Here is a 23,179-nt window from a genome sequence, read left to right as displayed (position 1 = left end):
ATTTCTCATGTCGGGGCTTCAATACAAGAGGGACATTACAGACGAGCAGTATGGAGGTATTTGGATATTTTTTGGTGTGTCTTTTTGGACGAAGGAAAGTGGTGTCCATTCACAACCGTTATATGGACAAATACTGCTGCGTGGAGCCCCCCGTAACTCAGAGAAGCCACGGAGGACTCTGAAACTTCTCCCAGCTCTTTAGTCGACATGAGTGTGAGTAGATAATGAGTGAAATTTGAATTTTGGGTGAACTATCCCTTTAACAACTAGAGAAAAAACAACTGATAAACATTCTACAAAGTAAAGTCACACATTGGCAGCAGTGAACAATTTCAGAATAAGACGTTGACGCCTATGGAGAGACATTTTAGTCAAAACTTGATGAATGAATTAAAATCTGCCAGGAAATGAAACTCAAAATAAATCCAGTAATAAAAGTCGACATGTAAATGTTTGTTTATTAATTCATTTATTTACTGATTCTTTATTAAAGCAGAAGTGAGTGATATATTTGTGTTAATATAAGTCTTAAATAGTTGTATCTTCCGACAGCAATCACTTACATAGAGTGTTTGGACTGAAACACGGGTCTGTCAGTCCCTCTGCTCTGCTCTGAGCCGAGGAGAAAACATTTATCGTATCCTACAGTTTTTATCCAATGGGGAGAGAGAACTGCATGCAGGGCTGTGTGTGCAGCCAAGGGACGCCGTGAATGTGGTGACGTAGGGACGAGGACTGTTATGGTGTGTTCAAGGAAACTCGTAACTCGTGTTTTTCCGACCTGTGAAGTGGTACCAGTTCGATCTGGTACGAGTTCACGGGTCAGAAGTTACGAGTGGCCGTTATAGTGACTTTCACCGGTAAAACAGGTCGGAAAAACACGAGTGTGTTGCCTGGAACGCTACAAAGTCGTAAGTTGTGACTTGAAGCTGTAATTTACGGTTTCAAAAGCCTGCCTGGAACGCAGCATTAACCAAAACCACCGGATCGCTTACTTCTGCTTTAATTTCACATCAGATTATTTACATTCATGGATTAAATCAGTTGATTTTTTAAACTCTTCTCAGTGATTCTCGTAAACTTCTTCTTGTTTTTCAGGTCCCAGTGATTTTTCTGTTGCCATGACGCTGATGAGTTCATTATTAAACTGTGTTCATCTCTGTCCTGTGAAGACGACGTGAGTGAGAGACAGAGACAGACGTGTAGAGACTGAACTGTCTGTTCAACAGAGAGAAGGTTTCTGTGACAGGAGGAGACTCTGCTTCACTCAACACAGAGACACTGACGAACCAGGACTGGACCAGCAGAATCCAAACCCAGGATAGAGAGGTTGAGTGAAGGTGGTGTTGAAGGTGTAGAGGTGGATCAGTGAGTCAGAGGAGACTCTGTAGAAGGACAGAGAGCCAGCAGGACAGTCCACATACACTGCTACTCTGTTAGAGACAGAGGAGGAGGAGGAGGAGGAGGAGGAGGAGGAGGAGGAGGAGGAGGAGATAGATGTCTCTCTGTCATTGTGCCTGACGTAGTAACGACCATCATAGCAGTACAGACTCCAGGACTGATTGTTCCCTCCAAACCAACAGTCTTTACTGTTTCCTGTCCTGCTGATTCCTCTGTAACTCACTGATATTTCAACCACTCCTCTCCACTCGACCTCCCAGTAGCAGCGACCAGTCAGACCAGTTGAACACAGCAGCTGTTCCCACCAGTCAAATCTGTCTGGATGATCAGGATATGACTGATGCTCCTCCACACGTGTTGCCTTCCTGTTGTTGTCAGACAGTTTGATCTTTGTGTTCACTGTGTTTGTGTCGATTGTGAGTCGACAGGAATCTGATGGAGAGAACAAGACACAGCTGCAGTTATTGATCATTGATCAGTTATTGACAGTTTGATGAAGACTCATGAGGTCAGTGATGTGACAGTGTGAAGATGGTTGAATGTGCTGCTTTGTTTCCAGTGGGGATGCACATTTTGAATTTCTTTTCTGACCGATAACCGACGCTCGTTAACCGATTATTAACCGTTAACCGATAAGATTATGACGCTCCATTTGTTTTGTTTTTTGCCGTTAAAGTGACAGTTCAACATTTTGACAAATTGGCCCATTGCCATAATCCCTATAGTCATAGCAGTAGGTTTGTTACCTTTAATTGTCGATGCAAGCTATTTTTAGAACGGTGGAGCAGAGCCGTGAGCTGCTCAGAGCTACGCTACGGAGGCTCATTATGGGATTTCTTGGTTTCCCTCATCAAACTCATCAAATACACAATCCAACAACTCCACAACGCTCTGGTGGACAAGTTGTGACCTGCACATTCACCACGCTATGAGATAATAACACAACGTTACCACACAGAGTTGTTTTAGAGGGAAATTCATGCAAAACCACTGATGCACGTTGCCTTCAGGGACAGTTTTTCACCAAGCAGTCTCTGTATTTCCCTCTAAAACAACTCTGTGTGGTAACGTTGTGTTATTATCTCATAGCGTGGTGAATGTGCAGGTCACAACTTGTCCACCAGAGCGTTGTGGAGTTGTTGGATTGTGTATTTGATGAGTTTGATGAGGGAAACCAAGAAATCCCATAATGAGCCTCCGTAGCGTAGCTCTGAGCAGCTCACGGCTCTGCTCCGCCGTTCTAAAAACAGCTTGCACCGACAATTAAAGGTAACGAACCTACTGCTATGACTATAGGGATTATGGTGATGGGCCAATTTGACTAAATGTTGAACTATCCCTTTAAATACACACGTGCGCTGTGACAGCTGATCAGTGCCACATCCACTCTGCTCTGTCTCAGCTGATCTCTCATATGGAGGTTAGATCGTCCAGTGTAGAACTGTTTTAGTTACAAAGTGCAGCCAAACACCAGACTGAAGGAGCAGCAGAGCTCCTCTGTGGAGCTGCAGGAGAGCTGCATCAGCCTCCTCTTTTATTTAGCTTTTTCAGCGCTGTTGTTACAGGTGATTCACATCTATGTCTGTGTAGCTACATTTATGGTCTGATCTTCCTTCATGGGGGCTGCTGCACGTGTCGACCAGTGTTGTGGGTAACGCGTTAGAGTACTTTAATTACTTTTTTCGTGTAACGTGTAACGTAACGCGTTAGTTTCGTGAGTTGAGCAATCAGTAACTTAGTTATTTTTAAAAAAAAGTAATCCGTTACTTTTCGCCGGATAAGGAAAGGAAAATCCCGACTGCAGCCTGCTTTTTGTCAGACAGACTACTGTGCAACCTGCGGATGTGTCAGCCGAGGCGCAGCGCTGTGATGCGTCTGTGCCCGGCTGACCTACGTTGCCTGTGTGTGTGTGTGCGCGTGCGTTTCAATTCGCCGGCGAAAAGGACAAGAACATAACGGTAAAATGCACACTCTGCGGTGGTGATAAGCTTCTATCGACCGCAAAAAAAATCCACATCCAATTTAAGGGCCCATTTACATGGATCAGCTCCACGTACGGACCTGCTTCTCCAGCAGCAACAAGCAGCCGGCTCTCAGTGCTTGCTGCTTTCAGCAGCTCCCTCTCGGCGAGCGGCAGCCCAGTTCTCCCCCGGTCCAGCCCCGGATCTCTACTCCATAGCTGCCGTAGCAGCAGTGTGATACCAGTACATTCAACTGCATTTAAAAAACTTTTATTACACACAACAAGGCAGGGCGTTCACGTCTCGCCAGCCTCCCTCCTCTCCACACGTGAGTCCTCCGTTCAAACTGACAGACAGATCGAGCAGTGAAGCCGCTGAGAGGGATTCACGGCAACTCCTGAATTTTGATCAGTTCTGCGATCAAAAAAAAAAAAAAAAAACCCGCTATGTGGCATATTTCTGACTGTCTTTCCTGTTATTGTTATCCTGTAGAGTTAATTTGGTTGGATGACTGATGTTATTCGTCAGGACTCAGTGCATTTAAAAGAGGCTGTGTGTCTGTCTGTTAAGTTGCAGCATGTGCGAGGCGCTGCAAAAGGCTTTTAATTTTTGGTAACGCATGAGTACTCTAACGCGTTACTTTTATTAATAGGTAACGCAGTAACGTAACTGATTACTTTTAATTGATGGTAACGTTGTAACTTAATTAACTACTTTCAAAAGTAACTATACCCAACACTGGTGTCGACACGCCCCCATGAGTTGACGACAAGGAGCTAATAAAAAAAAATGATAGTATTAATCGGTCAAAGTTCTTGTTATCGGTTAACGGTTAAACGGTTCAACATGTGCATCCCTCGTTTCCATGAATCAAAGTAAAAACAGACTTACACTTCCTCAGACCTGGTGTCAACCATGGGACTCCAGCAGGCTCCACCCTGAAAGGAGGAGGGGGGTCAGAGCAGCACCTTCTCTGTCAGCATGCACACATGGACATTACATGGCTCTCACACACACACTGTTTTATCACTGTGTTCACATGGAGGCTGGTATGTCTGGATGAACACTGAGCACAGAGAAGAAGGAGCTGGAGTCTTTATCTAGTGATGATACAGAGCAGGAGGAGACGAGGAGGAAACACTTCATCATGTCTTTTCTCCATGTGATGTCACTGCAGTGTGAGACACACACTTTCACTCTCTGACTCTCAAGCTGCACAAACACACGTCACAGCAAAGAAGATGAAGACACAACAGGTGGAGCTGACCAAGGGGGTAGATCGCACTATACGCAGGCGCAGCTCACAGTCGGCCATATTTGAACGGGCAAATTGCTCTGACTCTGGCTGCAGTTACAGTGCAGTAGATATGTGATCCAGTCATCTGCACTAAAAAAACGATTCATAACTCTGTGTAAAATAAATCAATATGTAGCTATTACTTTAACTATTTGCATAATGTCACTAAAATGTTACTTTTACAAAAATATATATATTATTAAAATTATCCATGATTCTAAATATGCTGCATCATAACTGCATAAACGTTCATAAAAATCAAACCGTTTTGAAATCGGACAAAAACTGAGCAAGTTATGGTCATTATAGCAGAATATGCACCATAGGCTTAATGCTCTGAGGGAGAGAGTTGCCCGTTCCAAGATGGCCGCCGTACTGGCTACGCCGTGTCTTTGGGAAACAGCTGGGGGTGAGTCATCTAGTTCTTATATATATCTATGGAGCTGACCAGCCCAGATATCCCACAATGCACCAGGAAAGAAGAAGAGTGCAGCTGTGAACAGTGGATGCACTGCAAAAACTCAAAATCTTTCCAAGAATATTTGTCTTATTTCATGTCAAAACGAATCTCTTTCCACTTTAAATAAGACTCATCACCTAAAATCAACTTGTTTTTAGATCATTTTCACTTGTTTCAAACAAATTTTCACTTGAAATAAGTAGAAAAATCTGACAGTGAAAGCAAGTTTTTTGTGCTTGTAATAAGAAAGAAAAACTTGCTCCACTGTCAGATTTTTCTACTCATTTAAAGTGGAAAATTTGCTTGAAAAAATTAAAAAGTGTCTAAAAACAAGCTACTTTTTAAATGTGATGAGTCTTATTTTAAGTATAATTAGATTTATTTTGACTAGAAATGACATTTTGACTAGAAATAAGACAAATATTCTTGGTAAGATTTTGAATTTTTGCAGTGTGGTTTCAGTGTTTGATGAGGAAGGAAACACACTCAACACGTTTGTTAGAGCTCAGTGAAACACACAGTGAGTTTAGTGAGAAACACTGAGTGTGAACACAACTTGTGTTTGTCTGAAGAAAACTCCCCAGGAAGCTGAAGAATGAGGCTGTGAGCAGGTTTCCACAGGAGCCACAGCAGCAGTGAGTGGATGAAGGAGCTCTAATAGAAACCATCTGATCACAGTGACAGGACGGATCAGGATCTCATGATCAATGACTCTGTTCTTCTCTGCTCTTCACACAGATCAGCTGCAACACACTGACTCACTGAGATCAGTCACATCATGTGGAATAAAGCAGCCGTCCTCAGGACCAGTCCTGAGCTCCATCAAACCTGTCCACACATTTTGACTGGACTTGAAGTCAGAGTCCAGAGGAAGCAGAGAAACTGTAGAGCAGAGAGAAGCAGGCTCAGCTCAGAGCACATGGACTCAGACAGGAAGTGAAGCTCCAGCTGCTGGAGACTTTCATTAAGGAGCCACTTTGTGGCTTCATCTGATCTGGAGTCAGCACACACACAGTCTGAAAACAGCTGTTTGACCACACACACATTCAGCCACAAACACTGATTATTACACTGTTCACTACACTCACTGTCTTCTGATTGACAGCTCCAGGCCTCTGGACAGTGAGGACATCTGGATGTCACACTGTGATTGACTGTCTCCTCAACACAACAACACATCTCATCAGGACAAGACCAGGATCTCAGAGAGACTGAGCTGATTATTGATCATCAATATCTGACCAGACAGAGATCTGATGGTGCCGCCTGGTTTCTGTCTCTTATTTCCTCCTTGGTTGGAGACGCTGGGAGACGAATGTCTCTGAGCAGTGGACATGCTTTGATTCTTGTTGCTGTGTTGTTGTTAGTGTGTCCACACTCAACAGGTGTCTACAGTCTCTGGGACTGTTCAGGTCAAACACTCTGTTGGTTCAGGAGCAGTTCAACCAGCTGCAGCTGAAATGTTTCCTGATACACTCTGAAATAAAGTCTGATCCAAACATCTGGAGAGACTCAGAGCACAGCTGCCAACAGCTGCTTTCATCACTGACATCTCTTCTCCTGAATATGACACAGTGAGTCATGATGAGACACTGAAGTCTTCATGAGGAGAAACTCCTGATCCCAGTAGTTCATCACTGTGACTGATGAAAGCCGCACAGCTCATGTTTGAAACACTCTGAGATTTTGGCTTCAGTATAAACTGTGTTGGGACGAGTCAGACTGAGACAGAGGACGTCAGTGGAGTGGGCGGAGCTTCACTGTGGCCTACACCACCTCTGGATATGGTCAGAGTGATGGGATCTGATGTCATCAGTGCATGGATCACCTGAGACAGATGTTAATACCAGGTGTGACCAGGTGTGAACGGGGCCATAGAAGATGTTCCAGCTCCTCCTCCTCTATCAGACAGTGTGTGTGGCTGCAGCAGCCTCTCCATACCTGAGAGAGTCCAGTCTCCAGTCTGGATCCTCCAGTCCAGCAGACAGCAGCTTCACTCCTGAGGCTCCTGGATGGTTGTAGCTCAGGTCCAGCTCTCTCAGATGGGAGGGGTTGGAGCTCAGAGCTGAGGCTAGAGAAGCACAGCCTTCCTCTGTGACCAGACATCCTGACAGACTGAACACACACAACAACACACAGGAACCCTCTGTCAACACCTGCTGCTGTGTTCAAGTGGCATCAGATAAACAGGATGGATCCTCACCTGAGAGTCTCCAGTCTACAGTGTGGACTCTCCAGTCCAGCAGACAGCAGCTTCACTCCTGAGTCCTGCAGGTTGTTGTTACTCAGGTCCAGAGTCTCCAGTCTACAGTGTGGACTCTCCAGTCCACCAGACAGCAGCTTCACCCCTGAGTCCTGCAGGTTGTTGTTACTCAGGTCCAGGTGTCTCAGACTAGAGGATTGGGAGCTGAGGACTGAGGACAGAGCTTCACAGCTTCTCTCTGAGAGGTTACAGCCGCTCAGTCTGAAGAAATGATCATGAGGAATTAAAGAAGAAAGGAGTTTATTATCTGTCCTGTTGAAAGACAGAAGGGTTTTTATATAATGATGAATAAATCCAACTATCTCTACACTTACAGAGCTTTGTTAGAGGCTTTGACCACTGGCAGCAGCCTCAGAAGAGCCTCCTCTGAAGCAGAGTATTTCTTCAGGTCAAACTCGTCCAGATCTTCTTCTGATGACAGTAAGATGAAGACCAGAGCCGACCACTGAGCAGGAGACAGTTTATCTGTGGAGAGACGTCCTGAGCTCAGGGACCATTGGATCCCCTCCACTAGAGAATGATCATTCAGTTCATTCAGACAGTGGAACAGGTTGATGCTTTTCTCTGCAGAGGGAATCTCTTCAATCTTCTTCTTGATGTACTCGGCTGTTTCCTGATTGGACCGTGACTCACTTCCTGTCTGAGTCATCAGACCTCGTAGGAGATTCTGATTGGTCGTCAGTGAAAGACCCAGGAGGAAGCGGAGGAACAAGTCCAGGTGTCCATTTGGACTCTGTAAGGCCTCGTCCACAGCGCTCTGGTAGAAGTTTGTCTCTGCAGATTTGCCTCCTGTTGTTTCAGTCTTCTTGGAGGTTGGTTGTTGTTGTGACATCAGGTTGAGTCCAGAGTTGATGAAGGTCAGATGGACATGAAGAGCAGCCAGAAACTCCTGAACACTCAGATGGACGAAGCAGAACACCTTGTACTGGTACAGGCCGCTCTCCTCTTTAAAGATCTGTGTGAACACTCCTGAGTACACTGAGGCTGCTCTGATATCGATGCCACACTCTGTCAGGTCTGATTCATAGAAGATCAGGTTTCCTTTCTGCAGCTGCTCAAAAGCCAGTTTTCCCAGAGACTCAATCATCTTCCTGCTCTCTGGACTCCAGTGTTGATCTGTCTCAGCTCCTCCATCATACTTGACCTTGTTCAGTTTTAGATGAACCACCAGGAAGTGGATGTACATCTCAGTCAGGGTCTTGGGCAGCTCTCCTCTCCTTTTGGTCTTCAACAGCTCCTCCAGAACTGTAGCAGTGATCCAGCAGAAGACTGGGATGTGGCACATGATGTGGAGGCTTCGTGATCTCTTGATGTGGGAGATGATCTTTCTGGCCTGCTCCTCATCTCTGAACCTCTTCCTGAAGTACTTCTCCTTCTGTGGGTCAGTGAACCCTCTGACCTCTGTCACCATGTCAACACACTGAGGAGGGATCTGATTGGCTGCTGCAGGTCGTGTGGTTATCCAGAGGCGAGCAGAGGGAAGCAGGTACCCCCTGATGAGGTTGGTCAGCAGCACGTTGACTGAGGTGGACTCTGTCACATCAGTCAGGATCTCAGTGTTGTGGAAGTCCAGAGGAAGTCGACACTCGTCCAGACCGTCAAAGATGAAGACGACCTGGAACTGATCAAAGCTGCAGATTCCTGCTGCTTTGGTTTCAGAGAAGAAGTGATGAACAAGTTCCACCAAGCTGAACTTTCTCTCTTTCAGCCCATTCAGCTCTCTGAAGGTGAAGGGAAATGTGAAGTGTATGTCCTGGTTGGTTTTGTCTTCAGCCCAGTCCAGAGTGAACTTCTGTGTTAAGACTGTTTTCCCAATGCCAGCCACTCCCTTTGTCATCACTCTTCTGATTGGTCGGTCTCTTCCAGGTGGGGCTTTAAAGATGTCTTCTTGTCTGATGGTTGTTTCTGGTCTGTCTGGTTTCCTGGATGCTGTTTCAATCTGTCTGACCTCATGTTCATCATTGACCCCTCCAGCCCCTCCCTCTGTGACGTAGAGCTCCGTGTAGATCTGGTTCAGAAGGGTTTGGTGTCCTGCTTTAGCGATGCCCTCAAACACACACTGGAACTTCTCCTTCAGCTTGTTTTTTAGTTTAGGCTGGCATTTGTGAAGAGCTTCTGAATGAATAAACAACAGATAATAGGACAGTAAGGTAAAGGTCCTCGTAACAACAGGTCATAGTCATGGTGATGACTACAACCGTGAAATGTGACATCCCCTCACAAAAGGTGCTGAACTTTACCTGCTGCTGCTGCTGCTGCTGACGGGTCTTGTCCTGTTGGAGGAAAGGGAATCATTAATCATGAGGAGTAGCAGGACCAACCCAGTTGACTTTGTCCTCTGTGTGGAAATAGTTACAAAGCCAAGAGATTTAACAAAGGTAAAACACTGGCTGCACTTCCCATGACTGACCTTCATTATTTCTCATCTTCTTCAGAATGAACGTCGCCACCTGCAGAACATTCTCAGTAGTATACATGTCGACCATCAAGTCCACCGTTTTCTCTCTGCTTGCATCCTCCAGCTTACACTTTGGGATGGCAGGGAAACCATCTACTAAGTCGGCATTCTGCAGGTACCACTGGAAGCTTTCCAGCTCTGCACTCCCCAAATTCATCAAAATCCGCAGCAGCTGCTCCTTCACAGACATCGCCATCTTTGTTGTCTGTAAGAATCAGATCAGTGACACTGTTTCACTAAGACTGATACCACCATTTATCATGGTAAGGGATGTGACTCTATTTAGTGCCATCACATCCCTGGTTTGTTAATTAATACTTGTAATATTTGTAATATGTTTGTTTATTACTTATACTTAGTATTTAACACTGGTAGGATAAATCTGAAATGTCTTCCATCTTTACACAGGACAAACATCAGTGTGACTCACAGCAGTGATGGCCAACAACAGACAGAAGGTATTTCAGTGTTCACTCAGACACAGTCTCATCATTTTGACCCAGGTAGTTTTTTTTGTGTGTGAAATAATTCTGTTTTGGTGTGCATAAATTAAATCAAGCATCCAAAATAAAACTATGATATAAAAATTGTATGAATTGACTGTGTATATATGGACTTTCAAAAAGCTTTTGACGAAGTCCCACATAAAAGATTACTTGTGAAGAAGATCTGACGGTTTAGATGAGTAATTGGTGTGATACCTGTTTATTGAAATTAAATCCAGAAAAATGTAAATATCTGCAACTTGGAAGAGGGCATAACAACTGTGTTAACTATCTGGTTGGAGATATGCTTGTCCATAAAGTAGAAGAGGAAAAGGATATAGGTGTGGTGGTTAATGGCGCATTAGAATTTCAAAAACACATGATTAAATAAAAATAACTAATTCAAGGGTGGCCATGATAAAACAGACCTTCACAAACTTAAGTAAGGAAATTGTTTTACCATTGTATAAAGCTCTGGTGAGATCTCATCTCGAATTTGCAAGCTCTGTCTGGTGTCCCTATAAAGTAAAATATATTGAAAAAATTGAAGCAGTTCAGAGACGAGTAACCAAATGAATCCCAGGGAGGGATATGATATGAAGATATGGAGAAAGATTAAGGCACTTAAGACTGCCAACCCTTGTCTATAGGAGGTATAGGGGTGACATGATTGAGGTGTATAAACTTGTACATAAGATATACGATTCTAGCCTCGTAAACCAGCCGCTCCCGGAAATGCAATTCATTTCATTTCTGAGGGAGAGTCTGGCCTCATCCCCATTCTAAGCGTTTGGCCTGAAACCCTCAGAAGGCCGAGCCAATCAGCGTCGCCGCTGTGATTGACACAGCACGTTGGCCAATCAGGGACCGAGTGGTGCAAAGCCCTGTCACTACACCAACTTGCTGATTGGCTGAATGGGGTTGTCTGTCAACGCTACTACTCCCGTCCAGCTCCCGCCCACCCCAAACGCTTACAGGGGGGATGAGGCCAGACTCTCCCTCAGAAATGAAATGAAATGCATTTCCGCGAGAGGCTGGTTTACGAGGCTAATACGATTCCACAGTGGAGCCGGTTGTTAGTTTTGGGAATAATAGGTATGAACTAAGAGGTAATAATTACAAAGCGAGGGTATGAATTTGTTTGTTGTTGTCTTTTTTTTGTTTTTTGTTGTTGTTGTTTTTCTTTTTTGTGTAGTTTTTCTTTGAGGTAATGTGGGAGATTTTTTGATTATTTTGTTATATGTATTTAAGTGATTATGTATGAGTTGGTATATTTGTGTTTAATTTCTGTATGTTGTTATTATTTTGAGTCTGATGTAGAGGATCTATATCTCTGTTTATATCTCGCTTGGTAAATACTTACAAAAAAGTTAAAATTTCATGGGGGGACAAAATAATTTCATTCTCAACTGTAGCTTAACTCAATTAAATGTGTATTCCCAAGAAGATTTCCACTGCTTCTCTTTTGCCTTTTCATACAGTTCCTTCACCTTCTCTGGGACAGCCCTCCATTCCTAAACACTGCTGTTCCGAACCTCCCCATGCCAAAATTGATGTTCAAGTCCATATTTCTACCTACATCAACACTTCTGCCCGCTCTCCAGCCGCACTCACACATTTCTGAAATTCGCTGAAATGAACATTCAACTCATTGTTTTTTATTAGAAATCTGTCACTGTCTTCATTTATTATGTATAATTTTGCTTGCAGCAAACACATTTAAAAGGCTGTCAAATCTTTTTACGTGCGCTATCCGTGGTTCTGAAATCCCCACTCTCGGCTGCACTCACACAGTTCTGAAATAAACTGTAGCCCAGGGTGCGATTTGCCAGGGAATGACCCCTCTGGTCATTCGTTTTAACATAACATGTCCAAGGTTAACTTTGACTTCGTGGAGTGTTAACAATGGAGTGGACTGAGCAGTGCTGCTCAGTTTCTCCTGGAAAAAAGGCAGAGGAGAAGACGACATGCAGACCTACAACCCAGTCATCAGAATATACAAATATATACATCTTTTTTTTTTTTTACAGTGGGACTATTTTATTAGATAATATGGATTTCTGATTCAAAAAACTACATGAAATTGATTGTGTATCTCTCTTTGATATTGTCAGTATTAGTAACCGTTTTGTAAAACCACATCAGTCCGTGGTATGGGCTCATTATCACAGTAAGGGAGTTCTGAGCGTATACGGTATTGCTTAATTCATACATAAATTGTTTTATTGAAGTTCATAAACAAAGTTAATAAACTAACAGCTGCAAGAAAGATAATTCTTGTGTCTTGTTTACGAATTGTGCCCACCTGCGTTATGTTTTGTGCTTTTTAGCAGTCAAATCAGTCGGGGTCATTTTCTGTTTTGTGAAACTCAGAAAATAGGTATTATTTCATATAAATGAGGTGTGAAATTAGTATTAGGTTGGTCTGAAGTTGAATAAAAACACAATTTCTGTGATAATGTTATGTTTTGTGTTTTCAATAAAACACCCAAAATCCAACCAAATTGCTTCAAATGTATTGTAACTGTTAATACCATAGTATTAAACAACCTCCGTTAATTTCAGGCCATTTGATAAAAAAAAAACACAAAAAAATAGAAAATTATGAAGGAAAGAATTTTGGTTTGGGGTGAAAATGAGCCCAGGACAACATGAGGGCGAATGACAGACACTGAGTCCACATCAGTCCTGTAGTGTAACTCTAATGACAGACACTGAGTCCACATCAGTCCTGTAGTGTAACTCTAATGACAGACACTGAGTCCACATCAGTCCTGTAGTGTAACTCTAATGACAGACACTGAGTCCACATCAGTCCTGTAGTGTAACTCTAATGACAGACCACTCTACTCACCACAGACAAAGTCCCAGCTGTTCTCCAGCGGCTGTCCAGACGAGCTCAGGCCGCGTTTAGTGGCTCAGACAGCGGGAGGGCAGCGGCTCCTCTCCACCTCCTCCACAGGCTGATTCAGGCGGTAAAGCTGCCTCCAGTCATCAGGAAGTGGAGCTGCACACAAAGAACCACTCTGTGTTCAACTACTGACCATCCACTAACTCTGCTTCTGCTCTTATTCCAGCGCTTCTACCAGTGTGCGAAATACCCATCAATATTCGGGGGGGTCCCTAACTCGCGATTGTTGCGCAATACCGTTTTTTTTTTCTTTTTATAAAGTAGGACTATAACATTACAATAAGCCAAGAAAATTAGCCTATAGCCTAAAAAGGAGAGGCAAAGTTGTGCATTACAATGCAGAAAGTAATTGATAATAAATAGACGATAATTCAATAAATAAAAGACAATAATTGGCACCACACTGGCGCACTTGAACAATGAATAAATGCCAGGTATAGGAGACTGGCGCGATCAGGGCAATGCAGAAACGAATAGACAATAAATAAAATACAATAATTAAAATGAATGAAAGACACCAAACTCGTGCACTCAAATAACAACTGTATAAATCTGGAGATCAGAGACTGGCGTGCAATTATGTGCACGAGATCCTCAGCCTGCAACTATGACCGATCATGTAACCTTATCTAACCATCCATCTGGCAAATACGTTTAAACACAGCATTGAACACATCCACAAATCACATTAGTATAACGGGCCATCATAAAAATTGAAAAAGCACAGACAAATAGCTCACAACAGGCGCCTGGCCAAACAACACTACTGGGGGTTCAGGCCATAGTATGCTGAAGCAGGCTAGCCTCTTACCTCAAGTTATATTCCTGCCTTAATGTCAAACCAAGGGTTGCGGTATTTCCATTACCCCACCTGCTTAGGTGTAAAAAGAAAAAGAAAAAAAGGCGGCCAATCACCAGTGCCAGCAGCAGGGGCTGCGGCTACGTCTTCAGAGCACTCGGCCTCAACTTCACTTTCTTCGGCAGAGGGTGGGAGAGGAACGGGATCCTCTGTTCTGATAGCGAGTGGGCTCGACTCTTGCGCTGGGCTGGCGCACATGGCTAATTTGCATAATGCGCAGGTGACACGGTTCAGCTTAATGTTAAACGAATAAATGTTTTGAATTATGAATACTGGACATGGTGATCTTAAACACATTTAATTGACCACAATAAAATTATTATATTATATTATATTATTTATTTTTTGACAAGATTGAGACCCCCCTCAGACAAGGGCGCAGATAGAGGGTGGGACAGGTGGGACTCGACACCCCCAGATTCTGATTCACTTGGATCCGTCCCCCTCACTTTTATGGAGAGAAAAATCTCGAAATGCAAAAAAAATGCGAAAAAAATGCGAAATAGCGCCTCTCTGGACGCGTATGGGCTATGTGGCGAGAAACGGTATTACACTCCTGTATTCGGTTGTTGAGCTGGGTAGGCTGCGTCGTCTCAAGCCTGGTTACCATAGTTACCCAGAACGCATATGACAGGCATCAGTGGGACAGCTCCTAGTTTAGGACCCCATAACCTAGAACTACCAACAACAAAACGGCATGCAAGATGAGGCCAGCCAAACCCAAAAAGCAGAAAACGATTGCATCGTTTTTTCAAAAAGCATCAACTGTAAGTAAACTGTGTGTTATCATAAACGTTATCATATCACCTTGCAATTTTTGTTGGTAGTCTGTCTGTTCAAAGAAATCTCGCCGTGGAAGTAAAATCGTAGTAGAGACACAGAGTGAGAATAGAGGAAGAGAGACCAATTTCACAAGGGGGAGGGGAGGGGGAAACCTTTATGCATTTATTTATTATCAATTAAATCGTCCATTGCAGCTTTCTGGGGTCTTCTGGAAATGTGTAGGCCTGCTTGAATCCGTGATATTGCCAAGTCTAATGGTCTAGACTCTAAGTTGTTAGGTTACAGTTTCAACAGCGATTGCTAACGTCATCATTTTAAACCGTGAACTGTTATTTTAGTTACTAACACTCGGCGCAATGTGTTCCATTTAAGGTGAATCAGTATTTAACACAATTATTGTGTTGTTGTCATACATCACCTCCATTGAATTTGAATGACTGAGCCTGTTAGCTTGTTATTATCTCGCCTTACAGACACAGTTAATTATTTTTTAGAGTCCAGAATTGAACTTTGTAGGCATTACTAACCATTATAGACAAAAATGCACTACACAAAATAACATATATTTTATTATTTTAAGCTTATTAAAATAAAATGCTTGTACTGTGATGTTGGTTGACAGGCTCATTTATGCAGACAGGAAGTTTAATCTGTTTTTGCATTTGAGGCCACTTATTGAAAACTCATGTAGAGTACTTATTTACAAACTTATTTTTGTATATATGTAGGCTTTGCTGTTTGTGTTTGTAAGGCACAGTAAGAAGTGTTTTAATTACATTTTTGTTTTTTACAGCCTGCTCTTTTGGTGTGAATCAGTTTGCTTTGCTGACAGCTTTGTCCCCCCCAGTTTCAAAAACCTATCTGCGCCCCTGCCCTCAGATTTTGCTTTTGAGTCTTTCAGGGGGTCTCAAGGGGTTAATCGGGGGGGTCCGACCCCCCCAAACCCCCCCGTATTTCGCACTATGGCTTCTACCCACAACATCCACACAACAAGCTGATTCAGCACTGTGCATTTATCTATTACCAATGTGCCTTTAATGTTTGTATTTTGTATTAGAGACTTAAAAAAAAAAAAAAAAAAAAAAAACACCCACACAACATGGAGGACACGGTTCTGTCGGTCCAGACTTTACAGTTACAGCTCTGACTCAGCTACAGTAACATTATAACAACACAACAACAACACAACGACAAGTTGAAGGGCAGAGAACTCAGGTAACGACAGGTGTTAACGAGGAAAACCTTCAGACTGTTCACCTTACCTTCACACGACGAAATAAACTGCGACACAACCGCTGGGTGAAAGTGAAAGTAAACTTTACACAGGAAGAGGAGGAGGAGGAGGAGGAGGGGGGGGGGGGGGGGGAGGAGGAGGAGGTGACATGTGTAATCTGAGTAGACAGACTGGTGTTTTTACTGCTGTTTATTTCTACTACTGAACCATAAAGAGTTAAAACATTCATGATAATATCGATCTCCAGTCCGCCGCTTGTCAGAAGAACATGTGTGTGTTTCCCCTGTGTGTGTTGTGTTGTTGTGATGTGGTCAGGAGCGTCAGCAGGGGGCGACACTGATCCACTGCAGCAGGGACAACACCCACAGGAGAAGAACTGGGAGCTTCCTAGAAAACATCCATGGAAAAACAGATTTTCTTTTTTTTTGTGCTTTATTGAGGTGAGATGAGCATAACAGCATTATCTAAGCACATAACATAGACATATGTTGACATTATGCATTATACAGAAAGATAAAGGTGGACAAAGCAGACAGGGGGATCATGAAAAAAGGAGACAAAAATGACAATGACAATAAAAAATAATGCCAATTTAAAAGAAAAAGAAGGAAAAAACATAAAATAAACATTGCCAGATGATAAGGAATCCATCTTTCTAATAAAGGTTCTTAAGGAAGAGAAGATGGGAGAGGTCTTGGAAGATGGAGGGACTGCAGGTGTTCAAATCAGTGCATCCTCCTGAACATTATTAACTGTATCCTATAATACTTTCCAGCGTATCTATGGTGATAATTAACCTGCAGCTGAACATAAACCAACCTGAAAATGAAATAATAAATGTAACCTGTGAAGTTTTTTATTATTTTTTTATTATTAAACATTTATACAAACATACAAATATTCAAACAATAAACATACCATGAACAGACAAACAAAACATATATACATATATACACTGAAAGGGGTACCAACACTATATTATAGGTATTATTAAATAGTTGTTTGCAATAATTTATAATATTCTAAGGTTTTTATAGCTTTTCTGTCTTTCATATTTTGTAATAGCTGCATGTAATATCTGATTTCTATTTTAAACTCATAAAAATATGTTTTTTTGGATGAGCATTTACATTTATGGATATAATATTTTCCTTGTAAAATAAAAAGATTCAACAAAAACAATTCCTTTCCCTTAAGGTTTTTTCCATCATAAGTAAGAATTATATCTTTTTTTTTTTTTAGTTTAATCTTGATGCCTGTCAAACATTTAAACATGTTTTCTAGTCCTATCCAAAACAAATGAGTATAACGACATTCAAAAAAAAGATGACAAATATTTTCCTCCTCCTGTTCACAAAAAGTACAGTGGATATTAATATTTTTAAATTTAGAGATGGCCTGATTAACAGGGTAATTTGAGTGTATAATTTTGAAAGAAACGTCCTTAAGTTTGTTTGTGACACAGTATTAGTGTAACGTGTGAAGTGAATATTACAGGTAAAAGCCACTGATCTCAGCAGTCGAGGCCTCTGCTCTGAGCGGCGGGAGCTTCGTCCTCCGCGCGGCGGGAGGCGGCAGAGCGCGACGCGGCGGAGCGGAGCGGCGGAAGTGACGCGACCTCCACGTGACGGATGTTTGAATTGTTATGACCCGTGTGGACCGGAGCTCCGTGTCCGTGGGTGTTTTTGGACAGAGAGAGAGAGAGACTGAGACCGGAGAGACTCCCGGTGAAGCGGCCCCGTTAAGAGGCTCCGTTCACCGCTGACACGATGCCCGCGAACAGCGCGAAGAAGCGGCAGCAGCAGCGAAGAGACACCGCGGTAAAAACACGTCATGTAGCTACTGTTACTGTAACGTTACTGTACCGAGGAACTGCAACTAAGTACTCCGTTACTAAACTAGAGTAGGGATTTCCATGACATGCTGCTGCAGCTACTCCATCACTACTAACGTTACAGTTCAGAGGAACATGTTGAACATTGATTTTACTTTACCAGTGAACAACACATTTAAACCTTAAAGCAGAAGTAGCCTAAGTGATATATTTGTGTTAATATAAGTCTTAAATAGTTGTATCTTCCGACAGCAATCACTTACATAGAGTGTTTGGACTGAAACACGGGTCTCTCAGTCCCTCTGCTCTGCTCTGAGCCGAAGAGAAAACATTTATCGTATCCTACAGTTTTTATCCAATGAGGACGATTTCAAAAGCCTGCCTGGAACGCAGCATTAGCGAAAACGACCGGACCACTTCCTTCTGCTTTAACTCTATACAGTAACTATGTAGCAGCAGTTCAGTATATTTACTCATTAGGCCTAGGGTGAATTCGCCTAATGTGGGACATTTTTTGCAATTTAGACTTCTGGTGTATATTGTGATATGAAGCAAACACTTTCAATCTACATCCTGTACCATTCTGAAATCCTTAGGTTGTGATCTAATGGAATCCAAAGAGAAAATTCTGATATCACACTCCTAAAAGAAATACCAAACATATTTCAACTTTGATTGCAAAGTTTTTTGCGGCAATTTCCGTTCCCTAATGTGGGACAGTCATGCTCCTAATGTGGGACACTAAAAAGTCTGTTTAAAAGTCATCTTAATTTACATGATAAATGCTAGATTGCAAACCAGTGTTCAATAATATCACTTATTGTCCTAGTTCTGCTTCATCTTCTATAGTATTAATGGTTTTCTAGCAATTGTGTGGTGGAGGTGACCTTTGACCCTTCGCTAAAGAGTGGACTATTAGGGTCATTCCAAGCCCTGGTCAACAACCTCAATTGTGGGACACCACCATCAGTGATCTCCCTATATTCAGTAATGTCTCCTCTCATCCTGTCTTTTTTCCACTGGTTGAGTTCTCTTGCTTGATTATTTTCCTTTCTTTTCCCATGTTTTCTTTCCCTGATTTTGTCTCATTGCCTTACTCTTTTTTGCCACTGTGATCTGAAATACATTCCATTTAATTAATCAATAATGTGCTATCCTTTGATTACTTCTAAACACAACATTTTTCATGAACATTATCAAAAAAGACAAGATTTAGAAACAAGAAAGAAAAAAATTCAGAGCCATTTACCCCTTTAACAGTAAATGACCACTTCCAGTTAATAAATATAATTTTCTTTTGTTGTAAAATATTCAAAACAATGCATTATAACAATAAAACCATGTAAACAACCATTGTTATTGTTCAACCTATTAGTTTTACCTGGAAAAGCACTGTCCCACATTAGGAAGAACCACCTGTCCCGCTTTAGGAAAGCATGTTTCCTAAAGTGGGACAGTAGAAATGTTGATCAAAATCCTAAATATTGAGAATGGTTACACCATATTAAGATATATTTTAATGCATCAACATATTATAAACACATTTTGACAAAAAATTGCAATCATTTTGTTTTTTTTAATAAATTATGGCCTTAACATTATATTTGTCCAAACCCTTAGTACCTAGCATTTTGGTGGTCTTCACACAGGGTGCCCCCGGTTTGAAGGCTGTCCCTCCCAAATCTATGATTGGACATTTGAGATGTCATGTGATTTTGATAATGCAATATCACAGCTTGTGTGAGACCACATTTACATTAACTTTCTTTTGCTATAGGAAGACCTACACCCATTTAAGCTTAAGTGTCCCACATTAGGCAGTGTCCCACATTAGGCGAATCCACCCTACTTATTTCCATATAAACCACTTTATGTTTTTGTTTCACAATAATTCACAGGGACATATGAACTTTTTCCTTCATTCATCTGACAAACATGACTCAATTAAAACATATCAAACAACACAGTGTGTTAAGTTTTATTGTTTTGTTTTAATACCTTTTTATCAAAGAAATCATTCAGAGAAACAATAACAGTAGAATAAAAAACAGTAGAATTATAATGAAAATACTATTTCTATATGGATTAAGTTGGTTTCCCAGAGAATGAATCAGGTCTTTTTTCTTTCTAAGAAAAAACATCAAAAAGTTATTTTCCATATTGAGATTCTCTTTATTTTTATTTAATGTGATGATAACATGATGAGTTTTAGATGATGTAGCAGTTGTAATTAGTTCTTTATCACCAAGAACATGAATGAAACAGATTAATGCTACTTAGACACTCAATTACTGAATATAAAGTGATTTCCTCTTTCTACCTGTAATAAATATTACTATTACTACAGTATTTGTGAGTAACGTAACTATCCTGTGTGTGTGTGTGTGTGTGTGTGTGTGTGTGTGTGTGTGTGTGTGTGTGTGTGTGTGTGTGTGTGTCCCAGGTGCAGGGCACCAACGACAGCAGTGTGGTCAGTAAGGTGTCGGCTGCAGCTCACGGTTACTTCACTGACCGCTTCCTGCAGCGCTTTGTGTGTAAAGTGTCCAGAAGAGCGCCGCTCATCAACAGGTGAGTTCAGGTCAGGTGACCAGCTGGGTCTGATGTCATAGATATATATACTGACTAGAGGCCGCCTTCTGCTTCTCAGCGTATGTCAACACGGCCGCCATCTTGGTCCGGGGTTTCTGACCCAGCAGTCAGACCCTTGTAGAACACATTTCAGTGTATTTATGCATGTGGGTGTATGTAGCCTAAATGTATGTTAGATAGCCTACAAGATTGTTGTTGTATCATAAATATCTGTCTGACATTTATAATAAACCAAGCGGCTTGAAAATCAGTTGAATATTCAGTGAGTTATGGTGATTTTAATCGTTGAATCCTTTTTTTTATTATTACAAATGACACTGACTCTAGCATTTAAATTCCTACCAGTTCAATGTTACGTATGGACCAGTATCTGAGCATTTACCTTTACTTTGGTGCCACATCTGCCGATACGGTTCGAATTTTGAATTTATTGGTTTAAATATACACAGACAATGCACATTAATAAACATTTCTGTAAACATGCCGGTTTAGCCAAGTTGGCTAATTTTCAACCACAACCGGTTCAGACATAATCTTTTTTTGGAGGAATCTTTACGATTAATTAATTGTGGCGTTTAATACCGCGATTAACTGTGAAAACAAGTAATGGTGACATCCCTAGTAGAGAGAACACCTGAGTTCAACTGAATGTTCATGTCAGTGCCTTTTATTTCTCTGCAACGACCAAACTCACTCCCAGCGACCTGATCAGAGGTCAGATCCACCTCGGTGCTGAACACCTCCATCACCCGAGAGCCGCCTGGCGCTGCGAGCGTGAGGCGGAGCGAGCGCCGCTGTCGGTCCTGATTGGTCGAGCAGATGTGTCATCACATCTGTAAACCTGTGAACCTGCGCTGACCTTTACTTTGAAAAGACGGCACGGCACCCTTCAAAATAAAACACCCGTTTATGGAGAGTGTATACATAACATGGACCAGATGTAGTTAATGACAGCGACACCACGCAACTATCTCATCATTGATTGATCATTATATTGATTAATTGATCAGTTATTTTGGTCTGAAAACGACCATGACAGATGAGGAATGTCTTCAAGAGTCAGAAAAACCTCTGAATATTCAGTTTCTACACAACAAAGGGAGAAAAAACACGTTCTGTGCAGAGTCTGAGGTGAAGCTTCTGGATGTTGTCAAGGAGATAACAGACTGAATGTAATAATAATAATTAGCTGAGAGGATCAGACAGGAAGCAGAGAGCTGAGAGGAACTCCTGCTTTTCATTATTGACCCGTTAAAGAGTACGTTCACACGGAAACGGTCAAACTGCAAAAACTCAAAAATCTTACCAAGAATATTTGTCTTATTTCTAGTCAAAACAATCTCATTCTACTTAAAATAAGACTCATCACATTTAAAAGTAGCTTGTTTTTAGACACTTTTTTTTTTACTTTTTTCAAGCCTATTTTCATTTGAAATAAGTAGAAAAATCTGATAGTGGAGCAAGTTTTTCTTTCTTATTACAAGCACAAAAAACTTCCTTTCACTGGCAGATTTTTGAAGTGAAAATAATTTGAAACAAGTGAAAATGATCTAAAAACAAGTTAATTTTTAGGTGATGAGTCTTATTTTAAGTGGAAAGAGATTAGTTTTGACTAGAAATGAGACATTTTGACAAGAAATAAGACAAATATTCTTGGAAAGATTTTGAGTTTTTGCAGTGTAAAGTGGCGTTTACACTTATTCCGTGTTTAGACGAGCGTTTCTAGGGTGGAAATCCGCGTGCACACGGCGACGCAAAAGTCTGTGGAATTGAATGTTGTAGCACGCCAGGCGCCGAGGTGGCAGTGTCACTTTTCTGCGTTTTCAAGCCCCCAGGGCCTCAGACTTTGATGATGATGATGATGATGATGATGTGATGACACAGTCGGCTGCACCAATCGCTGTACGACCAGGGTCCAATACAAACACACTAAGAAACCTTGATGATGGTCTGTGACGAAGGGCACAACGCAACAACTCAGACCAGATCTGATCTGACTGCACCAGACTGTTCAGGTTCTGCTCAGGTATCTAGTAGAAACTAAACCAGGTGTGACTTCAAACTCCCCATCAAACATTAACCAGTGTAAATGTCAATGTGTTGTTGTTAGGGATCCATTACTTTTTTTTTGGGGGGGATGATTTATATCTGTTTTTAATAATCTACCTTTAACTAAACATATTTTCACTCTGTTCCTGTTGTAAAGTCGACGTCGTTACATCAGGGAACTTAAATCCATATCGCTGGTGTCAGGATTCCTCCTGTTACAATCAATCAATATATAGATTGTTAATCTTTAAAACCATGACGTCATGGTATAAAACCAGAGACGAGGCTCAGCTACTAACCTGCACACCGTGGTTTAAAGACTTCTTCATCTGCACAGACAAACACATGTTGTATATTATAGTAGAATATATAAATATAAATATAAATATAAGAGTGAAGGGCAGAGGCAGGTTAGACAGACGGACTAACTGTACTGTAACTACTACTTTTTGCTCAGTAGGGGGCAGTGTTTTGTTTCTTCTTCTTCCTGTTACACTATGCTCTGGTCATTATTATTAGAGAGCGATGCTGGACATAAGAGTTGCTGAATTATTACAAAGCTAAAGGGTGTTTGTGTTGTTTTTTCTCATGTGTG

At 41.7% G+C, this 23,179-nt stretch overlaps 1 protein-coding gene across 1 annotated transcript; it reads right to left on the bottom strand.

The window, feature by feature from the left end:
* Positions 1-1,197: 1,197 nt before the first annotated feature.
* LOC311004360 (protein NLRC3-like) lies at positions 1,198-16,166 on the bottom strand. The gene is made up of 9 exons (XM_083996387.1): positions 16,141-16,166; positions 13,180-13,332; positions 9,793-10,045; positions 9,623-9,655; positions 7,697-9,497; positions 7,323-7,583; positions 7,061-7,234; positions 4,254-4,300; positions 1,198-1,833 (listed from the first exon to the last, which is right to left on the bottom strand). The coding sequence occupies exons 3-9, from the start codon at positions 10,034-10,036 to the stop codon at positions 1,268-1,270; spliced, it is 3,126 nt and encodes a 1,041-aa protein (XP_083852513.1). The 5' UTR covers positions 10,037-10,045; positions 13,180-13,332; positions 16,141-16,166; the 3' UTR covers positions 1,198-1,267.
* Positions 16,167-23,179: the final 7,013 nt, after the last annotated feature.

The sequence above is a fragment of the Trachurus trachurus genome, assembly GCF_905171665.1.
Source record: "Trachurus trachurus genome assembly, chromosome: 21".
Lineage (NCBI taxonomy): Eukaryota > Metazoa > Chordata > Actinopteri > Carangiformes > Carangidae > Trachurus > Trachurus trachurus.
The sequence above is the reverse complement of the archived record's forward strand: the minus strand, read 5'-3'. Positions and strand labels throughout refer to the sequence as shown.

Coding starts and splice junctions, on each gene's coding strand:
- LOC311004360 (XM_083996387.1), bottom strand. CDS start 10,036: ATGGCGATGTCTGTGAAGGAGCAGCTGCTGCGGATTTTGATGAATTTG. Junction 7,584..7,696: donor AAAGCCTCTAACAAAGCTCT/GTAAGTGTAGAG, acceptor TCATTTCTTCAG/ACTGAGCGGCTGTAACCTCT. Junction 7,235..7,322: donor TGTAGACTGGAGACTCTCAG/GTGAGGATCCAT, acceptor GTGTGTGTTCAG/TCTGTCAGGATGTCTGGTCA.